We start from the raw sequence: 14,611 nt of genomic DNA on the forward strand, positions 1-14,611 counted from the left end.
AGTAAACTCTCAGTGTAATGGACCTCAATTCAACAGACTTCAGAAATACAGCATTCACTGAACCAGTAATTTTTGTCTGTACCTGATCCATTGATATAATTGCATCTGTCTGTTGATATTTGTCATGAGTTAAAACATTTTAATTAACAGTAAAGCAAATTTAATTCACAGTTAATGTGGAGGCTTTGCTTTTGTTTATTAATGTAGTATCAGATAATCACTGATATGTATTAATAAAATTCATAAGCCCTGCATCCTTTACAACATTCACATTGGAGAGAGTACAAGAGAGCCAGGAATTTTCTCATCCTTTTCCATTAGCTTGCCAAGTATGTCAAGTATCAGTAGGGTGTCATCTGAACCTCCAGCAACTCTGAATAAGCTTCATCTAGTTTCCACTGCCACTATGTGACACAGCAAATTTCAAGCTCTTTTGCTTCACACAGTAAGTGAAATGAAATACAGTATAATAACGTTTAATGTTTTCATCCTTTCTCCATCATCCTTTCATCCTTTCCCCACCAAAGGAACAAATTATGGTTGGTGGATGTGTTGGGGGGGGGGGGGGGAGGTTGCATTTCGGCTAATTCCAAAAAAAAAAAAATAAATTAAATAAAATAAAAGATGTGGTCACGTGCATAGCATCTATTTAATGCCAAATATTTAACCTTTCATAACTAACTAGTAAATTGAAATATACTAGTTAGTTATGAAACCAACAGATACTGTATCATCATTTAGATAAAATTTGGGCAAAATATACATTGGAGGAGATGATTTCATTACCAAATTTAAAAAATAAAAAACATAAAAAAAAACATCTGTTAGATTCTGTGTAACTGACAAAGGGCTAATAAGAATTAATCGTAGCTAAAAACGTGTGCAATCTTTATAATTTATGCTTTTATATATTATTTGAACTCATAGTATCAAGTTTCTACTTGTTATAGCTCAGTATGATAGCATGACATTAATTAATTCATGTATTAATTCCATTTCAGATATGCAACCAGTAAATGCCATTCTCTTGAAGATCTGGAGAAACAAAAATTTTATGGTTTTAGAGGAGAAGCACTGGCAAGCTTGCAAAGTATATCTGGTGTTGTTGAAATTGTTTCGCGTACTTTTTTATCAACATTCTGTAAAGTTTTTATGCAAGGAAAAGCCTCCAAGGTGAATGAATCAGTTACCCATAGAGCAAGTGTTGGTACTACTGTAACAGTTTTGGACTTCATGTACAATATGCCAGTTCGCAGAAAGAATATTTCAGAAGTTTTAGATCTAGAGTACTGCAGGCAGTATCTGGAGAGGATAGCACTTATTCATCCCAGTGTATCATTCTCTTTGCGTAATGATTCTAATGGTGAAATATTTTTGCAGACTAGAAAAAGCAATTCTACTCTCATGGTTTTTGGTCAACTGTTTGGCCATGATAAGACAAAAAATATGAAGCAGATATTTTATAATCAAGACAAATATAAAATATGTGGGTATATTAGTACAGAAGGATATATATCTAAACAATGGCAGTTTCTTTATGTTAATAAACGTATAGTGTTAAAAACTAAGTTACACAAAATAATTAATTCCTGTTTGAAAAAACATCTCTTTACTCGAATGAAAGGTGCTGCTAATAAAGAAATGACTGAGTTTTTGCCTAATGGTTATTTATCTAGTCCTTCAAAAACTGCTCAGGAGCGCAATTCAGTATTTGTATTAAATATGTCTTGGCCATATACAGATTATGATATGTGCCTGGAACCAAGAAAGACTTTGATTGAATTTAAAGAGTGGAACAAAGTTTTAAGATTTTTAGAAGAGGCTCTTACTTCTTTTCTTAAAGAACAGAATCTGTTTCACATACCTCTTCATATTTCAGATTCAAGTTTTGGAACCCAAAATTTTTTTCAGAGTTTAGAAAGTGGGAAACAAGAAAACTGTACAGAGAAAGACAAAGTATATGGAAAAGATATTAGCATCCATAATGTTAAAAATGCTCTCATTTCACTCTCAGCAAAGAGAAAATATTCTTCTACTGATGTCATTACTGGTTTTTCTTTAACATCTGACCAGTTTAACTTTATTGATGAAACTTCACAATCCTTAATGTGCAAAGTGAAGGGAATAGAAGTTGCTGATGCTACAAATGTAGAGGATTCAAATAAAATTAGAGAGGCCACTTTTCATTTAAAAGATCCAAATATGAAATTAAAAGATCCTACAAATGAGAGCCTACAAAGAGAAGACAATAAAATTTTTGAAAGAGTTTATTCTACACCCGTTGAAATTTTTAGAACAAATTTGGATAAAATTTCTGAAATAGATTCCTTTGTTGATGACAGCTTCACCTCACGCAGCAAAGAGAAATATATATCTGTTAAACAAAATGGTGCAGGAGAGAGTAATGTGTATTATAGTGCTTTACAGAAGCTGAGAGAGAAAGCACAGACCATTACAAGTAGTGAAGATCCTTTGGATATTGAAGACTTCTCTCATAAGTACACAGCAATCAAGCAGCATGTCGCAGAAGACAAAAATCAGCCGATTTATTTTAGAAAAGTACCAATAACAATTCCATTTCAACCAGTAACTTCTTTGAGCATTCTTGCCAAACGAAAAACAGCATCAAAGAAGCTGGTGGAGATGAAAGAAAAGTTTCGATTTCAACAAACTAGAAAATTTAATAGAAATCTTAGAGGAAATGTTGAGTTGAAAAAAAAAATTCCAGTGAATGACCTTAATTGCTGTACTTTGGATAAACAGCAAACATTACTAAATGACTATATCGCTCATAAAGAGAAAGTGCAAGAAAAGATGCCATGTAATTTCAGCTTAGAAAATGTAAAGCAACATGATAAATCCAAAGATTGTAATGCATATCCATCTGTAACTACTGGGCATGGACTTAAAAGGCTGAGTGAATCTATTTATTTATCACCTAAACAGAGAGGTGATATCATACAAAGTGATAGTGTTAAAGTATGTAAGTCAAATAATGATCAGTCTAGTGTAACACCATCCAAACACCAGATATGTCAAAATTCAGATGGTGATGCATCTACAATGCAGTCAGTTTTATGTAAAAATAATTTAAAAGAAATAGCCACAGAATGCCAAAAATGTAAGAATGAATTTAAATTAACTAATCAAGAATTATTGGCAAAAACTAATATTTTAGACATAGTTTGTTTTCCTAGAGATGCTGCAAATGTAGCTGAATTAAATGCAGTTGAGGATTGCTGTGTACCTAATGATATTGAAAAATCTCTACCAGGTAAAGCACCACCACAAGTATCTGTATTGCATAACATAAATGAAATAAATTCAAAGGGTTCAGCTTTCTTTGAGCAACAAAATAACAGTTCTAATAATAGAAGTGAGATATGTTTTGAAAATAAACTTTGCAGTAGTGTTTCTGGATTAATCACTAATTCTGTTTCTAATGATACTTCTTTAATTAAAGAAATCAAGAATCAAGTTTGTTTTCCTAGGGGTGTTGAATTAAATATAGTCAAGGATTGCTGTGTATATAATGATGTTGAAAAATCTTTACCAGATCATGCACCATCAGAAGTATTTGCAACTTATAGCATAAGTGAAATAAATAATATGAAAGATTCAACTTTCACTGAACAACATAATGAAAAAATCAATAGTAGAAGTGACTTACACTTTGAAAATATGAATTGGAATAATGATGACTTTGGATTATATGATAATTCTGTTTCTAAAGATACTTCTGTAATGGAAATCATGCCTGTAGAAGTTTCTTCATCTATGAATATCCCAGAAAATACAACAGATATGAATAAATTTGGGTATTTTTCACCTACCCAGCCTTTTATTGTAACACAACCTTTTGATGCTGTTATGTGCAATGAAGTAACTTCCATTCCAAATTTAGATAAAGTTTCAGAAAATGTTATAGAATCTGTATCGCCAAATTTTCCAAACATACAAATACAAGAAAAAAGGAGTCAGACAACTTCACCCATGAGCCTAAAAGACAGAGTTTTATTTCAAAGTAATTCATCAAGTGAAAATAGAGAGAATACGAGTGAAAATAATAATAATATGCATACATCCCCTCTTTTCAGTCATCAAAGCTTTGAAATAGTACCAGGAACATCCTCATTAACTTCATCAAGCATAGAAGAAAAGAAATATATAACTGAAGTCACTTCTGTTCAAGAGACTCCAGTATTTAACAATGTTTCATATGTGTCTGAAAATGTTACCAAGGGCTCTAACATAGAAGAAAAAAATTCTTTGGATTCAGATACTGTCGTAAAAGAAGGTTTTCTGTTTACAGACCAGGCAGAAACAGAGAATGGGAAAAATATTTTAATTTATTCTAAACATCCTCTAAATATTGAATTTCAGAAATTGTGTACTTCAGAAAATTATCAGCCTAATCCTTCTGATAGTGATGTGTGTAAGTCTTCTCTATGTTCAGATGGATTTTCTGAGGTGTGGTCCCGTTTGATTGATTATCAGGCTCTTGGAGAAAATGCACCTGCAAGGTTTAGTAGTAAATTTTCTAAGGAAATTAAAAATGAAAGAAAGACTAGTACTCCTTTTTCAAAGGAAGTAAGTTTGAAAACTCCATTTAAAGAACTTCATGTTTTGGAAAACTATTTACACAGAGAAACAAAAAGTGGTGATTATAATTCCGATGACATTCCACGTGGACAAGAATCAAATTATGTGACAAAGAGTGATCCTTCCATAGAAAGTATTGAATCACACCCCCTAAGTATATTGTTCCCTAGTGAAACCAGCATTAAGTTACATGAAGATGCATGTAATCAGACACATACTAAATGGGAGAATTCACTTTGTGACAAAAATATAGAATCTGAGATTACTGATTCTCAAAAGTGTGATGAAATTATTGTCAGTGAAATGTGTATTATAGATAAGTGTTCTAAAGCTACAAACAAAATCTCAAATTGTGCAGTCCAAGAAAACTCAGTGTTGTGTGAGACTGAGCATGCAATACAACATAAAGAGACTTGTGATGAAAATCTAAAGTCTTCAAAAGAGATGTGGCTTCCTACAAAAGATCCAATAATTACTGATTCTAAAATGTGTAATGAAATTATTGTCAGTAAAATGTGTATTATAGATAAGTGTTCTAAAGCCTTAACTAAAATCTCAACTTGCGCAGTCCAAGAAAACTCAGTGTTGTGTGAGACTGAGGAAAGGCATGCAGTACAACAAAAAGAGACTTATAATGAAAACGGGACCATTAGAAAAAATCTAAAGCCTTCAGAAGAGATGTGGCTTCCTACAAAAGATCCAATTACAAGCCAGATGATATATATCAATAAAATTAGTGGAAATTCAAGTTATGTATGTCCTGAAATGACAGATGACAAAATAGATAAATATCTCTGGAGTTATACAGATACCTTAAATTCAGATTCAGCAGGTTGATAATTTTTATTTATTTACATTTTTATAATGTCTCTAGATATAGAATACAATAAATATGATGCAAACAGAAATTGTATACTGTTACAAAAAAAAATACCTCTTAAAATACATCTTTAAAAAAATAAACTGATAATGTGTTATATTCTAATAATTTTTGATAGTAAAATGTATAATTTATATTTAGAATTGATATAAGTCCAGTTACAGTATATAATATAATTAAATGTAATTCTTTGTCCATCTTAAAAAACGTGTAAATCAAAAAATAAGATTTGGGTTTAGATAATGAAATCTTGATCTTGTTCCAGAAGGTCCTTGTGAAATATTTCCCATAGGTTATTGGTATTAAATTTTGGAAGTACTGACTTCCATAGCATCAGTATCTAATATTTATATCTATATTTGTACTGATTAGGGAAAAAAAAAAATTAAATGACTAATGTTCATAACTGCCTGTGACAGAATCATTTTAAATTGGGGTGGATTGTAATAACACCATTATGCCATTCCATCACTAATGGGTTAAAAAAAAACACCACTACAGTACATATGTACGCTTTCCATTTATATGTAATCCTATTAAAAGAAGTACAGTGTGTGAACATATGAATGTTTAATAATAATAAGTACGGGTGGTAAGCTATTAGAATAGAATATATCAAATTAGTTGTTAGATTGGTGCAAAGTTTAGTCATGTATTTGCTTTGTTGGTGACCTTGAATCAGCATGAACTTTTACCACCATATAAGGCAATTAGCATTAGCATTTTGAGGCATATGATGCAAGAAAGCAAGCTTATACAGCATCAGCGAAAAAAAAAAAAAAAAACCACTCCCATTTCACCCATCCGGTCACTCCAAATGTTTGTCTAGTTCAGCCTTAAATTTATTTAAGCTATCAACTTCCACAACAACAGATCGAAGTCTGTTCCAGCAATCAACTACCCACTGGCTAAAGGCAAACTTCTACACATCTATTCTACAACTGTCTTTCCTCAATTTGAATCTATGCCTCCTCATGTTCTTAATCTTAGCAAGTGGAAGTATCCCATCAGCATTGAGCCTGCTAAAACCATTGAAGGCCTTATACACCTCGATCAAATTACCTTGCAGGTGCCTAGTCTCCAGCTGCTGCAACTGGCAGAATTTAAGCCTTTCTTTGTAAGTGCATCCCTTTGTTCCTCTCACCAATTTTTGTTCCCCTTCTCTGTACTCGTTCTAGCAACTCTACATCCTTCCTAAAATGAGGCCTCCAGATCTGTAGACAGTACTCAAGGTGTGGCCTGACCATTGCATTATACAAAGAGATAATCACCTTGTCTCTGCTAGCAAAATTCCTATATATCATTGACAAAACTCCATGACCTGCTTAGGCAGCCCAGCCGCCTCCGTAACCAGGTGGGAAGGAGCAGCAGTGCGTAGCACACGCTTCTTAATTAGACCGGGGTTTGAGCCCGTCACCACCAAATATGGAGGATGTGGAAAGGTCAGGGAATGACCACCGCATATCCCAGAGCAATATGGCCTTAGTTGCTAATGCTCCTAAAAACCAAATAACAACATAACAACAGCTTAGGCAGCCCATCTGCACTGCTCAAAGAACTTCATATCTGACTGCACAATTACCCCCAGGTCTTTTTCATTTTCCACCTCCCTGAGTGTAGTACCACACAGTTAGTATGTTTCTCTTGGATTACTGCTACCCATGTGGAGTACTTTGCATTTGTCAATGTTAAACTTCAGTTGGCACTTCTCAGCCCATCTGCCTAACTTTTCTAGATCCTGTTGCAGTAGCATACTGTCTTTACTGTCATTAACAATCCTGCCAACCTTTGTATCATCTGCAAACTTGGACATTAGGCCTGATATACCTTCATCAATATCATTGATAAATGCACAAAACAACAATGTGCCCAGCACTGAACCCTGGGGGACTCCGCTAATAACATTAGTCCATGTAGAGCAGTGCCCATTTATCACCACTCTCTGCCATATCCCAATTGTGAGACTACATGTGGAATACTGTGTCCAGGTATGCAGACCACACTTAAAAAAAGAGACATCATTTCTTGAAAGGGTGTCCATATGAGGAGAGACTGAATATAGAGAGAGAAAATCTTTATTGCAACTAAATGAATACAATGTACATATATAGATTTAAGTGAAGTTGCAATTGTCCCGTCATGGCCAATGGCCAAGGGCTCACATCAGAATAGATAATTAGATAATAGATAATGCTCACATCAGGATATATAATGGATAATGCACATTGTAAAATTAAAAATGTAACATGTAAACATGTCATTACACTTCCTCACATTACACAGTATTAACTATATTTACAAGTGGCATCGTATGGTTATATTTACAATAAAATTTACAATAAAAATATCTCATTTACAATAAAAATATATAATATACATGAATGGTTACTTCTCTGTCAAACGAATTTTGTCGTGGCACAGGAGAGCTTGGCAGATGGTGTGGAAGGCGCACGAACTTGTTCTTATTCGATTCTGGGATTGGAGTGAGCTGCTAACACTTCTTTCCTGTAGGTTTTATTGCTGCAAAACCTCTGCAAGTCAGTGTCAAGGTGCTGTACTTCCGGTAGCATTTGGTTTGGGAGGAAGCGGTCTGAGATATGAAGCCTCTGATTCCTCGAGCAGAGCATCGGGGTTGACTAAAGTTCTGGCTTGGGTATTCGCCAGTAACACGAATCCCAAATGGATGGTGTTGAGATCTGACCCGTGATCATTTTAACTGTAGCTATCAGTTGTTGTATTTCAATGATATCAGGCAGTCGCTGCATCCCCAGTGAGGTAGCTAAGGCTGTAGTTCTGTCCTGTGGGGAGACAAGCTTTCCAGTTAGCCCATTTAAGTAGCCAGAATTCTGCAGCGAGGATTGGTTTCTTTGTTTTAGTAGTAGCTGCTTGATGCCCACACTTCAGCAGCATAGAGGAGTGGAGAGTAGATTACTGTTCTGATGAATTTCTTAATTACTCACGGCTCCTTAACATAAGTTAGTTGTTTAGCTAGCTAGCCATCGGAGAGAGGCTGCTCTGGAAGTGAGCTTGTCTACATGAGTATTTGACCTAAAACTGGAGTTTTGGGTCAAATACTATTCCCAAATCCGCCACTCCTACACAAACTTTGTATGTGTAGGAGTGGCAAATATTACAGTTCCATTGAGTGTTGGGGCTAATATTGTAGGGGTTGGTCTGAGAGAGAACACCATTAGTTTTGTTTTTTGTGGGTTGATCAAGAGTCCATACTGTTTGAGGTAAGAGGCGACGTTGATGAGACTATCATTAATGCTTGCTGTAGCTTCAAGGTGATTGTTGGAAGCAATACGCGTTAGAATTTTTATATCATCTGCATAGGTGATGATTTTCTCATTGTTACGGACAAGAGGCGCAATGATGGCTGTAAATAATAAGCCAGATAGGACTCCTCCTTGTGGAACACCAGCAGAAATTGCCTTCTTGTGCGATTGTGCATAGGCATCGACTTGTAGTACTCTATCATAGAGGAGTGATGCTATGAACCAGAGGATATTACCTTGGATTAGATAGTGGTCTTCCAGTAAGCGGAGGAGCGCCAACACATTGATGGCGTCAAAAGCAGCTTCAGTATCCAGGTACGTGATTGTGAGTTCCTCTTTCTATTCAAAGGCAGACAATATGTTACATATGGTTGCAAGGAGGTTCCAAGAATCTGATTCATTAAGGTGGGCAGCATAGATTTTTCCAGGATTTTCAGGAGCATTGAGGAGTTAGATATCGGCCGAAAGTGCCTGGGTAAAGTGGGGTTTCGAACTTTTGGATGTGGTCTGACAAGATAGCTATTCCAGGCTTTAGGAAAATTTCTTGTTGTTAGAATTCCGTTGAAGATGGACTTGAGCGGTTGGAGGATGAACGGACTGAGGCATTTTACCATGAATTGTGGCACTTTGTTGCCCCCCCCCCATGGTTGTTTTCGCTGGAAGGGAGTTTATCGCTGCTGTCAGCTGGTGTGTAGAGATGGTGATGGAATGCAAGATGTCTTGTTGTAATTCATTGTCGGGACATAAAACAGAGTTTAGTTGATCTGCACGCGTATTGAATCTGGTAATATGATCTAACCCTTGAGTTGGGTCCAGCTGACTAGGAAAGCTATGGGACCTGAAGTGGTATGGGATTTTCCCTTTTTGAAGTTGGGTGCCCAGGTGCGCTGTTATTGCTCGTGATTTCTCCCTGTTAAATTGCGCTCGTGCTCTTGAATAAGATATCCGGTTGGAAGTCTGTTGAGTTCTTTTCCAGATCTGGTGTAGCTGCTGCTTTAACAGGAAGGCCATGTGTACAGTTGGATTCCACCAGGCTTTGGAGTAAGATGAGATCCTTATCTTCTTTGATGTGGAATATTGTGCAATGGTGTTTCCCAGTATATGTAGACTGCAGAGCTAGAAACCTTAAAGACTAGTTGATTGGAGTGTATAAGGGCTTTTACGGGGTAACGTAAAATGAATGAGGGAAAATTTTCACTGTTATAAGTTATTCCAGCACTAGGGGCCATAAATTCAAATTACTGGTGTGTGATGGGGGAAGGTTTAGACTGGATTAGATGAAGTTTTCTTTTAACCAGCAAGTTTTTAATTATTAAAATATGTTACGTCCATGGGTGGTTGAAGCTGTCAGTATGGAGTAATTCGAAGTTGAGCTAGGTAGATACATGAGCAGTGAGCAAACTGATGGCTTGTAAATTTTTTTTTTTTTTTAGCCAGTGCTGTGAATGCTTGAGGGCTTCCTTCCACATAATCGCTGAAAAAAAAAAAAAAAAAAATACAATAATTAAATGGATTTAAACGAAAACAATTCTTTTGCTGTGAAATGCTTGATTATAAACCTTGATGTGTGTAAGTCTTCTGTGCGTTTAGATAAGATTTTATTAGGTGTAGTTCCATTTATTGTCAGGCTGTTGGATAAAATGCATCTGTAAATTTTGTGATGCATAATTGAATTTTATAAGAAAATTAAAAATTCCTACTTCCTCCTTTTTCAGAGGAAGTAGGAATTGAGAATTTCATGTTTTTGAAAAGTATTCAATTCACACGTGGAAACAAAATGTGGGGTCTCCATTTTCATTGATATTCCACACGGACAAGAATCAAATTCACAAGTGCCATGTGAAGCAAATGGCAGCATGCTTATTACATCACAGTTTGAAAATGGCAGTGTATGTATATATATGTATATGTCATACATACTGAAATGGAAACTATTATAATATGACTTTTTAACCACAGAAAATGGTAAACCAGCAAATATTAGCATTAGCAGGGCACATGATGCAAGACAGCAAGTTTATGTAGCATCAGCCAAAAAAAAAAAAAACGCAGACCCTTCTCATTTCACCCATCCACTCACTCCAAATGTTTATCTAGTTCTGCCTTGAATCTGTTTCAGCTATCAACTTCTACAACAACAGATGGAAGTTTGTTCAAGCAATCAACCACCCGCTGGCTAAAGGCAAACTTCCGCACATCTATCCTACAATTGTCTTTCCTCAATTTGAATTTATGCCCTCTCAGGTGATTATTCTGAGTAAGAGGAAGAATCCCATCAGCATTGAGCATGCTCAAACCATTCAAGGCTTTATACTCCTCTATCAGATCACCGCCGGTGCCTAGTATCCAGACACTTTAATTTGCAAAACTTAAGCCTTTCTTTGTAAGAGCAACCCTTTGTTCCATTCACTAATCTTGTTGCCCTTCTCTGTACTCGTTCCAGCAGCTCTACATCCTTCTTGAAATTAGGCCTCCAGACCTGTATACAGTACTCAAAGTGTGGCCTGACCATTGCCTTATACAAGGGAATAATCACCTCCTTATCCCTGCTAGAAAAATTCCTGTATATCATTGACAAGACACAATGAGCTACTCTTGCAGCCCATCTGCACTGCTCAGAGAACTTCATATCTGCCTGCACAATTACTTCCAGGTCCTTTTCATTCTCTACCACTGTCAGTGTAGTACCACAGAGTTGATACATTGCTCTGGGGTTGCTGTTTCCCATATGTAGTACTTTACATTTGTCAATGTTAAACTTCATTTGCCACCTCTCAGCCCATCTGCTCAACCTTCCTAAATCCTGTTTCAGCAGCATAGCGTCAGTTTATATCCAACATAGGTTTCTGTAGCATGTGATAATGTATATGTATCCCATGCATTTTTCTTCTCTGTCACATGTCTCAATAGTTCATCTGACATCTATTTAGGTCTAAGCCTGAACAGTATTTCTTAGTTGGTATGAAAAGCCTAGTAGCTTCTATGATTATTTCCCTGAATGCTTCCCATTTAGAACTTGTTGTTGGTAACATTAGTTGGTTCCACTCTATAGAATTTAGAAACTGTCTGAGACCACTGCAGTCTCCTTTATGAAAGCAAAAACCCTTCCATTTACACTTGATGGTAGGTTCATCTTTAAGTAACTTTTAGATGGCATTAATAGACATGTGGAAAAGATGCAGATGATATTATTATTTAGACCATTTGTGCATGGGGCTCTAGTCAACAGAACCAGGCGCAAGGCCCTGTTCAACAGAACCGGGCCTCATGCCTGGTTCTGTCGAACAGGGCCTGACTACAGTACAAAGTTATGAGATATGATGTTCTTACCAAATCACTGATACAAAGGTTCTATGTACATTAAATAGTCACTTTCAGAATCTAGCTAAATTTTAAAATACTCTAACGAACATGACTAGGACTATAAAGCTATTTATAGAATATTTAATATGCCAGTTAGTTGAATGGAACAGCAAAATTTTTAAAAAACTTTTTCATTCCCAGGAGCTTAATTTTTCAACTAATATGTGGATTCTCTCGAATCAAAATTTTTATAATCCAAGATTTCAGTTAGTCCCATTGACTGACAAGTATATACTTGTCAGTCACAAGTTCCATTGAACTTGCCCAGACATTTCAGAACCTGCATGTCAGTAACTACATAGACCTGTGAGGTGTTTCTTCTGTATTCACTTGTTTTCTGGTGTAGTCATACTAATATTTACCTGCCTCTAATGTGATTTTTGTTCTGTCTGACAAAGGCAGCTCATGATTGATGGAGAATTGTTACATTTGCAGTAATTATGTTGTGACAAAACAAAGGTAGGATATAACATAATTTGCAAAAAATGTTATATGCCACATATTTTGGAATTAAATTAGGTGATCAAGATAAAAGTTGCATCCTATAAAGTTTGCTATACATGTGTGAAAGGCTTGTGATTGTTGAAATGTGGTAAAAGGAAAACCTTGACATTTGCCTTTAATACGATCCCAAGTCATTAATACGATCCCAAGGTTCCTCCATACATATCATGGAGGAACCTTGGGATCGTATTAATGACTGCTACTTTTGTTTCACAAATGTAACAGATTATAACACGAAGAGAAAGCAGAGCATTATATACCTCAACAACATTATTTCAACCGACCAGGATCCCATTGATCTAAACTACCAGTACAGTCCCCACCAGGTGTTCTTGAACATATGCGATCAGATCCTGAATCTGACATTTTTGATATAGAGGATGATATAAACCATTCTGAAAGAGAAATTCATAACTCTGGATAACTGCAAAGTGAACTCAGTGATCTTGTGAGAGATTTAGGATGGGCCACTAGTAAATTGAAACATCATCATCATCATCAGCCATTTTCAATCCACTGCAGGATGAAGGCCTCTCCAGCAACTTTCCAGTTCCTTCTGTTTTGAGCACTGGCCATCCATTTACTACCCAAAAACTCATGAATTTCATCCATCTATCTCCGCCTTTGTCTTCCAGGTTTTATTCTAGCTCCTCTTGGGTACCATTCTGTTATTTTCTTAGTCCATCTGTCATCATGTCTTCGAGCTATGTGTCCTGCCCAAGACCATTTTAGTTCTTTAGTTTTGATAAGAATGTCATTTACTTGAGTTTGCTGCCTAATCCATGTGTTTCTCTTCTTATCTAACAGTCTGATTCCCAATATAATTCATTCCATTCTTCGCTGTGTAGTTCTCAGCGTCTCTTCCATTCTTTTGGTGAGTGCCCAAGTTTCACTTGCATAAGTCATGGTGGGGAGTATACATTGATTCATTATTTTACGTTTCAGACAAACTGGGATATTGCTCTTCAGTATGAGACTATATTTCCTGAATGCTATCCATCCAAAATTTATTCTTCTCTTGACTTCCAGCCATTTATCATTATTACAGCTAATGACTTGTCCCAGATAAGTATATGACTCCACCTTTTCAATTACTGCTCCTTCAATTATTATATCCCTTTCTGTCGCATACTTGTTCATCATTACTTTTGTTTTAGCCATATTCATCTTTAGTCCAAAATCCTTACTAACTGTGCATAACTGATTAAGATTTTCCTCTAATTCTTTGGGATCGTGGCTTATGACCACAATGTCATCTGCAAATCGTAAATGGTTTAGGTACTCTCCGTTCACATTGACTCCTTTCTGCAACCAGTCTAATCTTCTGAAAGCTTCCTCAAGGGCAGCAGTAAACAGCATCGGAGATATTGTGTCTCCTTGTCGAACTCCTTTCTCAATTTTAAATTTGCTACTGTCTTTGTCTAGTCTAATAAAGGAGGTAGCACTCTCATATATTTTCTTCAAAATCATAATATATGGGGTATCTATGCCTTGTCTTTCCAGTGCCCGAAACATTGCCTTATGCTGTATGGAGTCAAATGCCTTTTCATAATCCACAAATGCCAGGCATAATGGTGTTTTATATTCATTTGCTTTCTCCATTAGCTGTGATATTACGTGAAGGTGATCCATAGTTGAGAATCCTGTCCTAAAGCCAGCTTGCTCTTTCGGTTGATTCTCATCAAGTATTCTTTCTGATCTGTTAGTAATGACCCTTGTGAACAACTTGTAGATGTGGGATAACAAGCTAATTGGTCTATAATTTCCAATTTCTGATTTATCTCCTTTCTTATGCAGCAAAACTATGATTGCATTATTCCACTGCTTAGGCGTCACACCTTTTCTAATGCACTTTGTGAAGAGCCTTGCCAGTTTTTGTGTTATGTCTCTTCCTCCCAATTTTAACAACTCTACAATAACCATCTTCCCCCGGGGCTTTCCGATTCTTCATTTTCTTCAATGAATGTTCTACCTCATCAGGAAG

The 14,611-nt window shown here is 36.0% G+C and overlaps 1 protein-coding gene across 2 annotated transcripts in view; it reads left to right on the forward strand.

The window, feature by feature from the left end:
• Nucleotides 1-14,611, forward strand: part of LOC150088464 (DNA mismatch repair protein Mlh3-like) — a 186,186-nt gene that overhangs the window by 60,820 nt on the left and 110,755 nt on the right. The window contains exon 1 of one of the 2 annotated variants that reach the window (XM_090370783.1): nt 5,232-5,434. The exons of the other annotated variant lie outside the window; for it this stretch is intronic. Coding sequence (XP_090226909.1) covers nt 5,281-5,434 — 154 coding nt within the window. The 5' untranslated portion in view covers nt 5,232-5,280. Of the gene's footprint in view, nt 1-5,231; nt 5,435-14,611 lie in introns of those variants that run through there. 2 annotated transcript variants of the gene reach the window in all.

Source organism: Mastigoproctus giganteus, chromosome 3, assembly GCF_048544385.1.
Source record: "Mastigoproctus giganteus isolate SK-2022 chromosome 3, ASM4854438v1, whole genome shotgun sequence".
In the NCBI taxonomy this organism is placed as follows: Eukaryota; Metazoa; Arthropoda; class Arachnida; order Uropygi; family Thelyphonidae; genus Mastigoproctus; species Mastigoproctus giganteus.